At 35.7% G+C, this 17,661-nt stretch overlaps 2 protein-coding genes across 3 annotated transcripts in view; one reads left to right on the forward strand and one right to left on the reverse strand.

Moving 5' to 3' along the window:
* Positions 1 to 423: 423 nt before the first annotated feature.
* Positions 424 to 3,739, reverse strand: LOC107101913 (solute carrier family 2, facilitated glucose transporter member 11-like; the record flags this gene model as incomplete). Its single annotated transcript, XM_015400999.1, has 7 exons — positions 3,666 to 3,739; positions 3,312 to 3,410; positions 2,654 to 2,814; positions 1,620 to 1,744; positions 1,397 to 1,526; positions 1,164 to 1,312; positions 424 to 611 (listed from the first exon to the last, which is right to left on the reverse strand). Coding segments are annotated over exons 1-7 (876 nt in total), but the record flags the coding sequence as incomplete, so codon positions are not given.
* Positions 3,740 to 8,828: 5,089 nt separating this feature from the next.
* LOC107101915 (epigen-like) overlaps positions 8,829 to 17,661 on the forward strand; it is a 13,380-nt gene continuing 4,547 nt past the window's right edge. Inside the window, exons 1-6 of one of the 2 annotated variants that reach the window (XM_015401002.1) lie at positions 8,829 to 9,062; positions 10,943 to 11,092; positions 11,195 to 11,368; positions 14,533 to 14,647; positions 16,753 to 16,902; positions 16,986 to 17,100. In XM_015401002.1, coding sequence (XP_015256488.1) covers positions 9,023 to 9,062; positions 10,943 to 11,092; positions 11,195 to 11,368; positions 14,533 to 14,647; positions 16,753 to 16,902; positions 16,986 to 17,100 — 744 coding nt within the window. In that variant the 5' untranslated portion in view covers positions 8,829 to 9,022. The remainder of the gene's footprint in view (positions 9,063 to 10,942; positions 11,093 to 11,194; positions 11,369 to 14,532; positions 14,648 to 16,752; positions 16,903 to 16,985; positions 17,101 to 17,661) is intronic. The other variant, XM_015401003.1, reaches the window with a different exon arrangement.

Below are 17,661 nucleotides of genomic sequence, written 5' to 3' on the forward strand. Positions count from 1 at the left end.
TAAAATGAGGCCGTTTTTTTTTACAGTGTAGGTTTTGGGTAATAAAATTACTTTTAAATTACAAAAGGTAACCTTTACTTTCAAGGAAAGTATACAGTGTATGGTTGCTGCTTCAAAGACTTTAGTTACTGTAAGTTAAGAAAAAATAGGGTGTACATTAAAAAGAAATAGGGGTCTTTTACATATTTATTATGTGCTAATTATGGTGCTTCAACGCCAGCTTACATTAATAAAACCTGAGAAGAACAAATTGTAGAGAAAATCCCAACATGAACTTTGCAGCTTTCCTAGGCACACTAATGAATGTTTCTAACAATGCCCAAACCTCACATCCAGGGAAGTTTTTATATACAATATCTTCAACATGTATGATAAACGTCTACAGGATTGTCACAGTGACAGACCCAGCACAGGGGTTCTTACTGAATCGTTTCCACAGAGCTGCATGGCGCTGCTGATGATGATGACAGAAATGAGCTGCCAGCGCACAGAACGATCAGCGAAAAGTTCCCACGGCCGCTTTGGTCTCATGCCTTTAATATCTGCCTGTTCCTCCAGAATCTCATCCAGCTCACTGCTCTGGACCTCACAGCCTCGAAGACGCCGCAAAGCTGACAAAAAATAAATAAATAAAATAATAATAATAAGTAAATAATAGAATACCCTCTATTCACTAGACTAATGTAGTCAGACTGTAAATAAGAGGTACTTCAGTGTGTACGAATCTGTTTTTACTCCTATGTTTATATTTTTAATTTACTTACAGAAATATTAAGAGAGCCCTTGTATCAGCTTAAAAAAATCATATCAATGCAATAGATTGGCCCTGTCAAAGTACAGACCTAAATACGACAGAAAATCTTTAGTACAGAAGCTGCCTGTCATACCCCAAAAAACTATCAGCTGTGACTTAAACAAGATGAAAATATGGAGGGTGTCTTAATATATAATAATATATATGAATAATTAGTAGTATAATTAATATATATATATATAAATATATATATATATATTTTATTTTTTTATTTCACAGTTTTTTGCTATGTATTTTAAATTTTAAGCGATTTGAAAAGTTTCAACAGGTATTCCAAAATACTGTTGAAAGTAACGGAATGTGAGTGACAATTATGCTTCAATTTTATAGATTAGATTTCAACACGTACCGTTGATACAAGCCTCTTTGTCCCCTCTGTCGATAAGCAGGTATCTGGGACTCTCTGGGAACCAGGGCAGAGTCAGAAGCTGGATGAAGCCAGGAATAGCATTACTGGCCAGCAGATATTCCCAGCATGACTCACCTCCCAAAATCTCCCTTTCAAAAGAACACAAGGTACAATTGTTTATTCATTTGAAAAAACGTATACACACTTTTAAAATCTATGTTCCGATAGCACACCTGAGACCGACCACCTGCCCCAAAACAACACCAAATGCTGTGAAAACAGCCGATGAGAGCGATATGGCTCCTCTCAAGTGCTTTGGTGCACTTTCCCCAAAATACATGGGTTGTACATTCATGCTGATTCCTGCAAAACAAACGTGCATCGCTGTAAATAAACTCTAACTCTAAGTGAATGAATGCACGCACGAGTAATTTGGGAAATCTTTAATTGCCCTACCAGCATTTATTCCAATCAGCACACGTGAGAGTATGATCATCTCAAATGACCTGGCAGCCCGACTTGTGAGGGCTAAGAGTGCCCCGCTCATGAGGAAAATATTGTTCAGCAGCAGACATTTTTTCCTTTGTTAATGGAAACAAGAACAATATCACTTGTTTTGCTCAGATTCTATATAACAGAGTAAGACAAAGGGATGCATAACGAAAAAAATATATTTGTACACAGCCTATTTAAGTCAATGCTTTTAAGAACAGAGTTTTGCTGCAGTTACAGCGAAAATACGATTGCATTCGGATTCCATCAGCTTTGAGGATCTAGAGATGCATCTTCATTTCATATTTTGCTAAAATTCTCAGCTGTATTTAGCTTTACACTGTGGTGTAGCCATTCTAACCATTGGCCATGTTTGAATGTTCTGTTGTACTTTGTATGGTTTGGTTCAGTATTTTGTCGGTTTTGTCTTTTTACAGCCTCTAGCTACTTATCTTTCTGCCATATCTTCAACCACAGCCTTCTTCAATGGATTCCAATTTATGAGCTAAGGTTTGCCACAGATGTTTTATTTTCAGAAGATTGTTGTTCAGAGCTCTGCAAGATGCTTATATTCTCTCTGATCTGTTTGCTGTGTTCCTTGGTTTCCATAATTGTGTTTGTCAACTATTTCAGGTCTGCACACAACAATTGGATTTATACTGAGATTTAATTACACGCAAGTCAATCTATTAACCGATTAGGTTGCATTTGAGACCAGTCGCTTGGAGGATCAATACAATTGTACATTAGTCTTTTTCACTGCACAATTAAGCAGATATATTCCCCGTGGGTCTTTGGTTTTAACATGAAATGGTGTGAAAAAGGCTTATTAACAGCTTAAGGCAGTGAGGACAGATTCATTCAGAACAACACAGCAAACTGAACTTTGTTATATATTTACCAAATGAAAGAGTAGCACCATTCACATGTGCTCAGATTAAAACTGGAGGTAAATGAACAATATCTGATTACGGCAACAGGTTTATCATTCACTTTACCTCCCAAAGCGAATGGTCATTGGTCCCGCTATGAGTGCTCCAGCAAAGCCCCCCAGTGAGAAGATGGAGACAATGATTGTCCACACCAACGTCACCTGGTAGTCCTCCAGCTGAAAGTCCCAGCGTTGGAGGAACGTCTCATTGATAAAAGTTTGGATGTACTGTAAAAGAACACGCAAGGATCAAATGTCTAATGTCAAAGCAGTGGTTAAGTCTGGCACTCATTACATCCGTCAAGATAGATTTACTTTGAGGTGAGCAAAACAAAACATGTATATGCTTTAATATTTCTTATTCCTTTAACATGCAAATGACTTTCTTATTAGCGTTGTTTTATTTATGCATACATCATAGAGAATATTTAGGTTCTTTAATTTTAAGTGCACCTTCTTTGCTCAGCAAAATCTTTACAAGAATGACTAATCACTGACATAACAGACCCAATTCACACTTATGCCAAATCACAGTCTGACCTAAATATTAGATCACAGGTTTTGCTAACTCCTTACTTGCAATAAGAAAATCTCACAAAGCCATTCATTACATTTCATGTCATTGAGATACAACGTGTAACTTTTAAAGCACTTCAACAACCTATTGTTTAATGTAACTATTCTCTTATTTACTGCAGAAAATCCCTCATACAGACAACACTTACAGTGGTTGGAGCGTTCATTATTGCCAGATTGTAGCCATACTGAAGCGTTCCTCCGATGGCTGCGGAGGCAACCATCAACACCAATATCAGAGGACTGCCCTGTCAGAACAAAGAGTAAAATATTTTCAATTAGGATGTGTAGAGATGCAAAGGTGGTCAGAAATTATCATTAGAACCATTTTTTTTAACCATGATTTTTAGTATGATTCTTATTTAGGTTTGCAAATTACTCTGCAGACTCATGGACAAAAATAGAATAATTTAAACTAAGGGTACATGTCAAGTATGCAGCAAAACCCCACAAGTTTAAACTTTTTACAGCAAAGAAATTATTTAAAAAAATGCATTATTTACCTCCTGCCTCCCTGATGGTGTCATTCTTTAAAAGGTGTGTAAATAACGCCTTGAGGACCAGCAGAACAAGAGGTCAGCCCACTGAAAACAGTGATTTCGAAATGCTCCAACCTGAGAACCAGCAAGCAGAATATATTTGCATACAGCAGAGTTAGGCCTCTTTTGATTGGCTGCAGTTCTTAAAGAATCAGTTAACATGTTAACAGCCAAACAACAATGTGGTGTTCCATCTGCTTTCTTTAAACAATACAACAATGATTTATCTAAGAAAACTCTGTCTTCTTCCTTCAAGCCAGACGAGTTTCAAATCAGGATAAGAATTTAAACAGGGATACTGAACACACCCACAAAGAGGCAGATGCTATTAAGATAACGGCCGAATGAAAGACTGACTTATAATTTCCTGATAAAACCAACATCGATAAGCAATGCATTTAGTTTAGATCTTATTCTTAATTCGCATTTCTATCGGTTAATGGCTCACCATATGTGTCTTTTAAGTTTTGGACTAATTACTTGATAATAGCAGCCAGCTGTATGACTGTGCAGTAAACATAATATTACCATCCAAAGTCCCCCTTCAACTAACTTTTTGAAACTGTCTCACAACCCATGCATGAAGCTGACGAAGAAATAAAAAACTCCCTGTGTGACAGACTGCTGAATCCACAAAGAAGCATCTATAGATCCTTTCTTCCAGCAGCTACTCTAACTATTGCTTCAAAAAGTCAAGAAATTCTTTACTTCCCTGTTATTTTTTTTTGTCGACAGTTTTCCATTTGCTATACAGTTTGTCACTTTTGCACAAATACATATACAGAGCACAGCTTTTATACTTTAAATTATGATTCAAAGTTTCTTTCTTAGAAGCTGAGTATGCTACTTTAAATAATTTATATATTTGCCTTTTTGGTAAATTGGATCTTACTTTAATATTCCTCATTTTCATTCTTTGGTTAGTGTTGCTATGTGTATCTCCATTCTTCAGTTTGCTTCAATTCGCTGAAACTCAATAAATTATATTTCTATTCTATCTATCTATCTATCTATCTATCTATCTATCTATCTATCTATCTATCTATCTATCTATCTATCTATCTATCTGTCTGTCTGTCTGTCTGTCTGTCTGTCTGTCTGTCTCTCTGTCTGTCTGTCTGTCTGTCTGTCTGTCTGTCTGTCTGTCTGTCTGTCTGTCTGTCTGTCTGTCTGTCTGTCTGTCTGTGTACTTGCTTTATGTATATAACACCAATTTACAACATATGTCGCTTTAAAGCACTTTAAAGAGACAGTTCAATAGAATCATATGGTAATATTGGTTAAAAATGTTCTAAATAAGTCTTTTAATTTTATCTATAATTGCTTGAGTCTCTTACTTTGCAGGACTGCACCACCTAATGATAATTTGTTTGCATTGTGTTGTGACTCTACAGCAATCACCCATGCATGTCTTGAGATTAGAAAGTCCCATTAACAAGAAGACACCTCCAGCAGATCTCAGTTCTAAGATCAAGGTTGGTTTAGGGCTTTATACACGAGACAAAAGATTTCAAATTCTACTCTGGATTTAACAGTAAGCCAATGAAGGGAAGCTAAAATAGGAGAAATATGATCTCTTTTTTCCACTTCATTTTGTCCATGCAAATGCATGGACTACTTTCGTAGCATCACCCCTGATATAGAAGGCCACGTTGGGCACTGTGAGACATGTTCAATAGAACATTTTGTCCTGACTGGGCAAAGTCAGCAAAGAAAAAGTCTCCATGGTCCACTTTGAAGTGAAAAAATTGAGTTTCGAAAAGCTGAAAGCTAAACACATCTAGTGAAAGACTGGACTGCAGGTTCACTATAACATTAGATACTTTGCACTGTATAATCAAGCATCTACACTTTGCAGCAAATATGTTTACTTAGAGGGGTAGTGTGTACATCCATATCAAGTCAAGAAACAAAGAAACTCCTAATCAAACTTATGCTTAGAAAACTTTCCAATTTCACCAAATAAACTACAAAAACTTTGATGCAATCGTACACCAGCTAAGCTCTTCTTGCTGCTGTCTTCCGTAAGAAAATACTGGCGATCATATCATCTGATTTAATTCAAATAATAAAGATGTCCCTTTTATCAGGTGTTTCTCCCCAAGCCCTAGAAACAGTAGTTATCAAACAACAGTTGAAAAATTGCAGCTAGAACAAGCTGGTACTACACAACTACAGGCCTATCTCAAACTTAACCTTCATTGGTAAGATAAATGACAAAGCTGTTACAACCATGACCATTGTCATGACCATGACAATAACCATGACCAGCTGCTTCTGCGTCGTTTATGCCTTTCATGCTCAGCAGAGTACAGAGACTGCTTTTGTCAAGGTGTTTAATAAGATAAATTCAGACTATGGAAGAACCGCAGTACTGGTATCATTGGACCTTACAGCAGCTTTCAACATTGTTGATCACTCTGCCTTCCTAGTAGAGCACTGCACTGGTTTAAACACTACTTGAAGGACAGGGACTTTTTTGTGTCAGTAGCAAACATTAAATTAGAAACCAAAAAAAATCCTGGTGGCATTCCTCTAAGATCCATCTTGGTGTCCTTCCTATTCCCTAATGCCGATTTGGGCACTTGTTTTGTGAAGTGAAGTCTGCATTCATCTATCACTGTGGCTGAATTTCTTGAAGCCATAAGTTGCTGTATTGCTTTAGATACACAGGACTTATGTCATTCCACACCATCAAGTTGTTACTTTTCAGCAATCTGTGTATAGTCCTGCTCTTTTATACCTATGTGATCAATATCTTCAGCAGCAGGGTTGTGATGTCAGCCTCTGCTCTAACTGCAGATTATTTTTCTTTTGTGTTACTCACTTCTGCATGATGCGTGTAATTACACATGCCAAAGACTGAAAATGTTCTCTAAAAGCAGATGCTTGATGTTTGTGGTCCAGATAGACCCACCGTAGATTACATACTTCTCTGTTCTTAGCCCACTAGCGCTTGGCTTAAAAGGAAAAGCACATATGAGCTCTGGCCTAGGGGTTTCCCTACATGGCTGAGGACCAAATTTTTCTTGGAAGCCAATCTCCAATACCAGCATAATTTATATTCAGTGTGACGTGGTTGGGCCACTCAACAGATGGTTGCGTAATCATTTTAATTTTTTTATACTGTGTGAATGATGAAAATAGTTGAGAAAACATATATATGTATAACCAACAGGATCTAGAAAGTGGGAGAGAAAAAAAACACTATAAGATGTTTGAACTGCTTTGGTTTTGAATTGTGGAACAGTCACAGTGCTGAGATGTTTATCACCAAAACCCAGAATGCCAACATTTTAAAATACATCAAATTGAAAGCAGGTGAGAAGTAAGTTGCAGACTACTTAAAAAAGGTGAAGTCCACATTTTGTGACCATGCTAAAACCAGTGCGTGGGTTAAGGAGTTAAAACTAATGTTTTATGACCATATTCTAATTTATCCAGAAGATGGAGCTGTTACCACACTCCTGCTGGACTCAACACTGCTGTTTAAACTAGATGATCTGGTGGAAACCACTGTGGACATTTAGAGAAGCTTAGAATGAATATTTGGGAGTCAATTATATTTATCAGATTTTTTTAAATCAGCTTCTTCAGCTTATCTTGTAAAAATGATAGAAGTGGATTTGCTTTTAAACTTTATTTCGAATCAAGTCATATTAAATTAAATGCTTTTATTCTGAAGGGACCAAAAGTAAACAGTTTTGACCTCAAGAGGTGCACAAAAATAAATAAATAAAAGTAAACAATTTAATTAATTAAAGAACGAGAGCCTTTGGAAAAACAAAAGATTAGCTGCTTTTAAAAATCCACTCATGCAACTTGGACTAAAGGCTGAGTTAGGTCCAACAAAAGAAGAACAGTACTTTGAATCCATAGGCAAATTAATTACTTTGTCAGCAAAAAACAAGGTCTTAGGAAAATCTGATTAAGATTTACTCTGCCCATCACTTCCAGTTCCAGGAGCTTGACCTAAAGGTGTTTTTAAACAAAGATGCTGATAAAAAATACCTAGAAAGAACTATTTATTACTATTTTATTTCTGTTTTAAACAAACAGAATAATCTGTCTTTAAGAAACGTGTTAATTTAGCTATCAATGATTTCATTGTACTGAAAAGCCTGTCTTGATCAGTCTTTTTCTTATCCATCTTATATGTTTTATTAACATATTATAGGCATATATTGTCTGATAATATCATGTCTTGAGAAATAAGACAAAGTCAATTACCACTTTAGGAATTTTCACAGATATCCACATTTCAAAGAATTCTGTCCAGATGATATAGATATAATGTTGTCAGCAAAATGAATGGGCAGATGATCGAACAGAAGGTAGATAAAAATACAGTTGAGCCTAAATTTAGAGGAAAAAACAAAACTCTTAAAAAATAACCGCAGCTGAAAGAAAATAAGTGTAGAAATTGTTAAGTTATAGGACCTCAGACAAGGTTATATCAATTTTTTTTGTCTGCCTTTCAAAAGATTTTCAGAAAACTGATCTAGATGAATACAGTTTTTAAAAAAAATACTCTTTAGGGGTTAAAATCCCTATATATGTTAAACGATTAGACATTTTTGTTCACAAGTTAACTGATGTTCGGTTATAGACATCTATATTGAGATAATATAAATCCATATAAAAAACTATAATCCATTTTCTGCTAGTTGCATCATTTTCTTGTTAACTGTTGCTCAGTGTTGCACAAACACACATATTAAATGCCTTTTGAATTTTTTTGTTTAGCTCAGTTGCACTGAGATTTTTAGTACATATAAAGTTTTTGTTTTTCTCCTAAATTCGATGTACTTAGTGTTTAACTGTTATTTTATATACATATTTTATGTTTTAATTGTCTCATGGTGTGTATAAGCATGCTTGGATTTACCTTTCCATTTGTTGTGTATATATGTGAATTTTCCTACTAAGAATAAAAGACAATTCAACTCAGTCAGACAGCAATGTTAGACTGGAGTGTCACGCGTTGAAATGTATGTGGATCAAACAGTGATTGATATTGAGGTCAGAGTGGGAGCGCTCATCCCCCCTCCCCCACTAGTGTCTAATTGGTCTTCTCTGACAGGATTATGGGAGTTTTCTAAATTGAGCAGCAGGCTGACAGAGGAGAGAAGATACTATAAACCAGACTGTAGCTGTTTTAAAAACACTTGTGTTCATTTCACTCTTTGGATCTGATGGTGACTTTAGCCCCGTGATTGTCGGATTAAATTCCCATCATCGCTGCTGCTTCAATCCTCATGTGGTTCCTCAGCACGCGCTCATTTCTCTGAAGCCGCTCCTCGGATCCCTCTGTCGGCACAATGACTCGGATTTTCTGGGATGCCATATTCCTAATAAGCGGTAAGTCTTTGGGTCTGGGTTTAATTTGAAATGTAAAGTTTAAATGATCCAGAAAAGTGTTTAATAAACAAACAACAACAAGATCTTAGTGTGCCTTCCTTATAACAAAAAATGACCACACAGTTTATTTTTAAAAAAAGTTTGACTTGCGCTATGTTGTGATTTAAAGACTACAAACAATAATGTGTTGTCCTTCAGCTTTTCAGCCTTTAGTTGTGATTGCATGTCGTCGACCTGGTGTGTATTTATAGTGCTTTGGTCTCATCCTTTTAGTGGTGCTCGACCTTGTAAACCATTGTTTGGTATCAGGTAAAGTGAATGAGGAACAATGATAGAAAACTTTCAGTGTCATGCAGGTTTTGTACATGATTGCTTTCATGGTTCTATTTAAATGTGCATTTAGCTCATAGTTTTAAGTCTCTGTGTGTATATATATATATATATATATATATTCTGTCACACTTATTCCAAGTGTCACAAGGGGTGCTGGTGCCTATCTTCACCATTGCAGGGCAACAAAGAGACAAACGACACAAACAACCATTCACACTCACACCTAAGGAGAATCTAGAGAAGCCAATTAACTTAATAGTCATGTTTGTGGACTATGGGAAAAAGCCAGAGTACCTGGAGAGAACCCATGCATGCTCGGGGAGAACATGCAAACTCCTATTTATTTATTTTTTTGGGGGGACTGTAAGTCATAGACTAGGTGAGTCTGCAACCTGTGGCCCTTAATAACTTTGGCTAACAAGTATAAGGAATCAATATTCAGATATTTTGCTTTGCATTGTTCCCTGTCTTTTTACTGCATTGAGTTTCATCAAAGTTATTGCATTAAAAATACCTGTATTTTCCTATAATCTCCCTGTAATATTTTCATTATTTCCGACCAGCTGTTTGGATTATAAAGGTTGCAAACCTCTGGTATATATCCCCACAAAGAAGTACACAATTGTAAGGGAAAGGCTAAATGGTTTTAAAACATTTTTCACATTCTAAGTGGAACATGCATTTATGTTCAGTTCCTTTTTACACTGAAACCCTTGAATAAACTCCAGCACAACCAAATGCCTTCAGATGTAGTTTAATTTATTTAAGAGCATTAATGAACAAATTACATCATTGCAGAAGAGGAACCCAACAGACAGTTTGCAGGGAAACTCTGAACATTTTACAGAACATTTGTTAACCATCACCCATTAATGCAACTGTTCCTTCCATCCATTGATACCTAATAGAATAGCAGAAAAGCAACACTGCAAACCCCTTCAACAACTTGTAAGCACATTGATGGGGGGGTGGGGGGGTGATAAAATGTATGGATAGCTAATGTAGATGGGTTAAAACTGAAGCAATGTACTTTATTTTGTGTTTCTTTAAAAGCATATATAGTAGAACCTGGAGCCATCAACATTCTAGGCCCTTCTTAATTAAAAAAATAAAAAAAGCTTTTAGACTTATTTAGACCAGATTAAATTAAATAATGAATAATCATCTTTAATTTAGGCTTTGAGACCAGAGTTTGAAACCTAGAAATATTTCCTAGCTGGAAAAGTGATCTGGAAGCTGGAAGTGAGCTGGAAAGTGATGAAAACTTATCTAAAAGGAGACAACTTTTAATTCCCAGCTGGGAAGAACAGCACCACCGAATCATCAATGTAGAAAACGAGGACTGTGCAGGGATGAGTGGTGGGGTGGGGGTGTTTACGACTGGCTCAGCTAGAGCATCCTTGAAACAGTATTGCAAGTGTCTCTAATAGAAAAAAAAATCTTTTTAAACCAAACAAGGAGGATGTTGTTTTGGGAGGAAATGTTTACATTTTATCTGGTAAGGATGACATATCTGAAAGAGAATTATTATCTTTTTGTCTTTGCAGGTTCCTTCTTCTCATTTGGAGCAGGGCCCAGCGGTTCATCTGTAATTGAAGGCAATATTTCTATTACCTCTGCTCCAGGCACATCCAGTCACAGCTCTATGGTTATCAGTGACAAAGGCAATACTACAGCTAACTTTCTTACAGTAAAAAGTAAGAGGAGTATTTGTAATGATGCCTAAAGGTAGATTCTTTGGTTTTTGTTCTGCTCTCTATTGAAATTTATCTGACTTTGTGTCTTTGCATTTTCCCCAGGTTCTCTTGATTCATCAGAAGCGGAGCAAAGAAATACAACAGTAAAAATTTTTACAGCTACTCTTAATTCCTCTGCTGCTGTTACTTATATGACAAGCAGCTCCTCGGCGACCAGCAGCACAAGTTTGACAACCAGAAAACCTGCTGCAACGACCAGCAAACATCCAGTTAAAAGTAAGTTATACTCTCACAACCATGCTAGATCCCCATGGGAGATCCCTGCTGCTGCTTGTTACACTGTGTTGCAAATGCTGATAAGTGGTCCTAAAGGCTGCAGTTTTAATGAATTAACAATGATGAGTTGTACATTCAGCTATTTCCCCAATGCTGGTGATACAGTATTGAACTATTGTGTGAAAAGCAAGCTACTTTCCCTCAAGAGCTGTTTTTTGTGTCAGCGTTACTTGGGTTCGGCTGCCAAAATCACATGGAAAGAGAGGGCTTGGTAGGCAGATGCCTGCAGGACAACAGGGTGCTTTCATGGAGTCTGAAGGACTGAAACAATGCATGCAGGCTGTGATCCAAACTCCCATTTACCGTTGGAATGGAGAGTGTGACGAGGTTTGTAATGCAACTATCTATCTGGATGTTCATCCTCGTTGTCACTCTAAGAGCCTCACTGTGGCATCTGTTACTGGTGCTTAAGCAACAACTCATCGCTTACATGTGAGAAATGTTCTGCTTAGCCTGGCTGTTTGTTGACTCGATCTGGTGTTTTGTTCGTCAGGGTGTAAATTAAGATAGCCGCTTTATAATAGACAACAAAAACCTGCTGAACAGGGTTTTATTTCTTCCGAGAAGCTGTTGCTGTAGGGATATGCTTTTTATAAAACCTAACACCTGATGGGCAGAGCTTTTTTTTACCTCTTATTTTAACAGCGTTCTTTGGCTGTTTTTTTTTTTTTTTTTCTTTTGCCTTCCAGGTACAGTGAAAGATGTCGTTCAGGACTTGATAGAAGTAAAACCTTAGCCGCCTTATTACTGGTGGTGTGTGGGTGTCAGCTTTAGGCTGTGTTACAAGTCTGTTTCAGGCCTCTAACAAGCTTTATTTTTATTTTAAGATTTGTCATTGTTGGTGCCATGTTATGTGGATCGGGTTATTTTTAATCAAAGCAAACCAGTTTAAGGTTATTTTATATTTACAAAATAACAAAAAACTAACAAAGATCTTCACTTTTGTGTGGCTGAAACAAAACCATCAAACTGATAAAACTAAAATATAAAAAAAACAAAAGAGTAAAGCTCTGAATTCTCACAACAGCTTTCATTTCCTTACAGATTAATTGAAAATACTAACATATTATAAAACAGAACATGACAACAAAGGTAATTAAATCTGTTCCCAGGTAAACGTCTCTTTATAAACTGTTTTTACTGTAGGAAAAATGCTTCAAAGTTTGTCTTTTATGGGAATACCATAAAGTTCTGTAACTGTAAACTTGGGTTCCTAAAAGCTGCTTCATGTCCATGTTGCACCAGCTAAACCAGCCCAGGACAGTTAAACTATAATATCCAGTTTCTCTGCATTTCTTTTTTTTTTTCAATTTGATTTATGATCCGATTGATAAAACTGGACCCAATAATTGGGTGCAATTAACAACATCGATTTAGCTGATATGGATAAAGATGCTTGGATGCTGGTGCGTTTGAGATGGTTTCTTGTTAAAATAACCCGTTACAATCAAATTTCGTTTCCAGCATAAAGCAACATGATGTTTTCAAGACTTTGCACCTTACTGCATAGTTGACTGCCACACAAATTTAGTGAGAAATTGTCTTTAACTCCTAAATTATATTAAAGAACATCTTTCTTAGATTACTTCAAGTCAGTGGGATCTTTGGAAAATCTCGTCATTGTCTTTAAGTGGTTCTAGTTTCGATGTTATTGTTCCTGTTGCTGGATTATTGTGGTCAGTTCTGCGGGTCTGAGGAATATGAATTAATATTAAGGTGGATAAATTAAAATTTTCATTGAGCAGTTAGACAACAATTACTGATCTTTATCTTCATGTTGAAATAAAATAGGAACCTGACATTAGAGTATATTTTTAAACTTTTAAACTGCTTTCATTATCTTTGCAAAGATTCATCAATTGAAGTGTTGATGGAAAAGAAAAGAAAACAGGAAGAGTTAATCATTCCTTCTAGCAAGTAATCCCTTTCTTATGCTACTTAATAAGGAAAATAAATACATAAACCAGTCAACATAATGACTTCCAAAAACAAGTATCTATAACTAAAGGGGAAACATTTTACTAGGAAATAATTGTATTTATTTTAAATGTTAACTGATAAAGAGAGTCAAACTCTAAAGCACCTTGTTCTACTGTACATTTAAATATGAAAAGTAAACTTAAGGGAGGAAAGAAGGTTGGAGCCAAAAAACAAGATTGAGATTCAACCTCCATCAGATTTTAGGAACAAAAGCATTAAATTGGAAAGAATTTAAGTGCCAAACATTGTTTTGGTGAAAATTGAGTAGAAATGGTGTTTGCAGATTTACGTTATGTGGTTTTGATGAACTTTGCCTTTAGCTGAAAGGCTGAAATTTCAGCTGAACAATCTTTTGAAATAGCAAGTTTTTTCTGAGGTAGGATGGTTTTCATCTCTGATACAATTTCTGAGGTATGTGACTTGTCATATCATCGGCTCACCTCGGGCAGGAAGGAGTTTGGCAATAGGTGTCTACAGTGCTCCTTTTGCTCCTGCATAATTAGACCTAAAATAATAATATTTTGTGTCTAAACTGTCTTTTATGGTATGGTCTAAGTAAGTATGGTTTATTTATATAGCACCTTTCTCAGACAAGCATCAAAAAATATTCTACAATATGAGGCATAAAATACAAAGCAGCAAAATATAAAATACCTATAGTAATACAAAATAAATAGAATCATAGTGTGAGGCATGGTCTGTGCTGTATGTCTAGTTTTTTTTCCTGTTTGATTTACTGTCCATAGTTTATTGCTACGGCCTGTCGTGTTTATACATTTTTTTTTTTTTTTTCATGTGTGTGTGGCCTGTCCCATTTGTAAATGCCTCCCTGCCCTGGAGCACCAGATGAGGATCAGCTTCCATGACTAACTCTCTTATTTACATGTTGATCTTAGAAATAATTTTACATAATTCTCACTTTACCATCTTAAATGAAGAAAAAAAAGTAAACTTTTTAAATGTTTGGTTTGTGTAAGCATCTATTTTCTGGAGATGCTGGTAGATGGTGATACTCGCATTTATTAGTTAATCTATAGACATTTTTACTCAAATTGTTTTCACATTTCAAATGACGCCATCTGTCTAAACAATAACAAAGGAAACTTTATTTGTTGCCCTCCCAGAGTTTGTGGCTGCGGCTGTTCGCTCTCATTTCAGCGACTGTCCTGACTCCCATCAGCATTTCTGCTTTCATGGCACTTGCCGCTTCCTGATTCTGGAGGAGACGCCTGCATGTGTGTAAGTTGACAGATTGTTGGTATTAAATCCTTCCACATAACTTTACTGGGAATCCTATACTAAAATTCGACAGTATTGCTCTTAGAATTAAAACTCCCAAAACTTTTATTTTAAATCTCATATTTCCAAACTGGATGCACTCCTATTTACCTAACTGCTTCGATTGCTTTAGAGTATGTTGTGTCTTTACAGCTCTCTGGGCTGCTAGAGCAAAGCTGGCGCTTTACATGTTCTACATGCTGTTGGAGCAAAGCACAACCATCTGCCGGCAAGGACATTAGTGAAATTTTAAGATCTAAAGCTGTTGGTGCTGGAAGGCTGCAGTTAGTTTTAGGGTGTGTAGTTTCAGTATGCAATCCCAGGAATGAAAGATAAAACAACTTCAGTCAAACTTTGCTAAATAAGTAAACAAAAAAAAAAGCTAGAAAACACAAAATTCCTACATTGTTGCTGATTTTCAATTAAAAACATGAATAAATAAAAAGCACTTAACTTTTGTAGTTGCAGATTTAATATTTTTCCACCAGTGCATTTAAAGTAGTATATGCGTTAGACCCAGGTTTACAGTATGGTCCTCTGGTTACATGAGGATTTGAACATGGCTTAAACTGTTTTTAAATGAAAGTCCAGACAATATATTTTTAGTTTTACATCTTTCTTGGAATTTATATGGACATATGTTCTTCTTAAATTTATGTTTGGTTTTCATATTAAGGTGAAGATGTTTTTTACTTGATGATATGACTTTATATTGTTTATTGCCGCCTCTTTTAGGCATTTTTTACATTGGAAAAACGATCTAAAAATAAGTAAAAATTTCTTATATCAGGTGTATTTACCTCTAATTTGAGATAAATTAATAAGGTAAATAAGATTTGCCAATTGAATAAGTATGTTATTAAAATATGTTAAGTAGATACAACGCACTTGAAATAAGTTAACGCATTTTTTTTTATTTTTTTTTTAATGTAAATTGTCTAAGTGTCTCTCTTAACTCCTCAATTCAAGAAAAAAAAAAAAGCACTTATTTTAAGACAAAATTACTTATTTAGATTTCAGTTTTTTTTCCAATGTAGCCACTACTCATACCAGGCTTTATTTTGGTCTGGTTAAAGATAATAGTTTAGAATCCAACGTAATAAAGTAACAACTTGAATACCCCCTTGATTTACAGTGATTATGCTCCACTCTTTATCTTAGTATTACTGAACTTAAAAAGGGAAAATGTAGACCAAAAAGACTGAGTTAACTAGGGCTGCAACTAAAGATTATTTTGCAAATAGATTAATCTGTCAAATATTTTTTCAATTAATCTATACTCAGATATCAAAAGGTTGCTTAAAGAAGTTTTTTTTTTTTTACGAAATTAAACCAGATGAAACTAGAATTTTTCCACTTCAGGTCTTCTGGATAGAACATATTGACATACATTTTTATCACATATTTTTTTAATCTAAAATGCAACATGTTTACATAATTTTTTTTTTAACACTTTTGATATAATTCCTACTCTAAGTGGGTTGCTCTGTCAGCTAAAGGCATGTTTTAGAGTCTCTATACTCCAGTTAATGATTAATCGATTGCTAAATCAGTTGACGATTATTTCAATAATCGATTAATCACGATTAATTCGATTAATTGTTCCGCACTAGAGTTAACCTTATCAAGGCAATACTGGGAGAATCTGATCTGATCTGTAGCTGATAAACTGTCCATTTATGTGATTTGCTCATGTACAGTTTTACACAGCTTTTTCTGTTAACTCTTTTGCACATTCGCCTGTCTAGATTTACGTTTTATAGCTCCATAATTTTTTTATTTTTACTCATATTTCTTTAGTTTAAGATTTGTCTTATTTTTGGGGGAGGCATCCTTTCTAATAAATGACAGTGACAGGAAAATAATTTATTATATAAGACATTGTCTTTTTGTGTATTCACCTCTATCGTAGATGTTTTTAATAACTTAGTTTGTTTCTTGGAGGGTTTCATTGATTTCTCTTATTCTATTATTGTTGGAGGTTTTCCAGCTTCACCCAGCCAATGTTTAACTGGACATAAACAGGACCTTCTAATGTTCATTTAGGTCTTCCATCTGGTTTGCAGGTGTCATCCAGGATTTGTTGGGATGAGGTGTGAACATGCAGACCTGCTCGCTGTGGTAGCAACAAACCACAGAAAGCAGGCCGTGGCCACAGCTCTGGTCCTGTGTGTGATCGGCTGTGTCCTCATCATGGTGTTGTGTTCTTTCTTGCAGTAAGTCACATGCGTGATGCATTTAAGTCTTAGACTCTGTTTACAGCATCACTACATCACCACTTCTATTGTTTCTTCTTCAGCTGCTGGTGGAGGGAGGACTGCCGGAGGCAGAGCCGATCACATCTCTATCTGGCAGAAAAGCACGGAGTGGCATGCTATCCCCCTGAGAGTGGTACTTATCCCTCTTTCTTTATGGTGATGGATCCCAGGTTTTTGCACACATATATATATATATATATATATATATATATATACATACATATATACATACATACATACATACATACACACAAACAGTGGGGTAAATAAGTATTTGACCCCTTGCTGATTTTGCAGGATTGTCCACTTACAAAGAATGCAACAATTTACAATTTTAATCATATGTACACTCTAACAGTGAGAGACAGAATCCCAAAGAACATTCCAGAAATTCACATCATATGAATTTATAAAAATTGATAGGGTTGTCAAAAGTATCGATACTCAAAAAAGTATCAATACTGAAACGTATTATCTGGATACAATACTCGTTTTTAAAAGTATCCATACAGTGCCACCACCAGTGGCACCTAAGCAGTCATTCATCTAAAGTGCAGAATAGAGGACAATGCACTTTCTGAACACTGTGTGATTGAATAATTCTGAGCACTTTTCAGTTTCAGGCTTTTTTTGTAGAATTATTTTTGTTTCTTAACTGGTTTGGCTAGTGTCATTGTTATGTGTGAAAAGCATAGCCAAGGAAGGAACACTTAATTT

This window comes from Cyprinodon variegatus, unplaced genomic scaffold, assembly GCF_000732505.1.
Source record: "Cyprinodon variegatus isolate N-32 unplaced genomic scaffold, C_variegatus-1.0 Scaffold1172, whole genome shotgun sequence".
Lineage (NCBI taxonomy): Eukaryota > Metazoa > Chordata > Actinopteri > Cyprinodontiformes > Cyprinodontidae > Cyprinodon > Cyprinodon variegatus.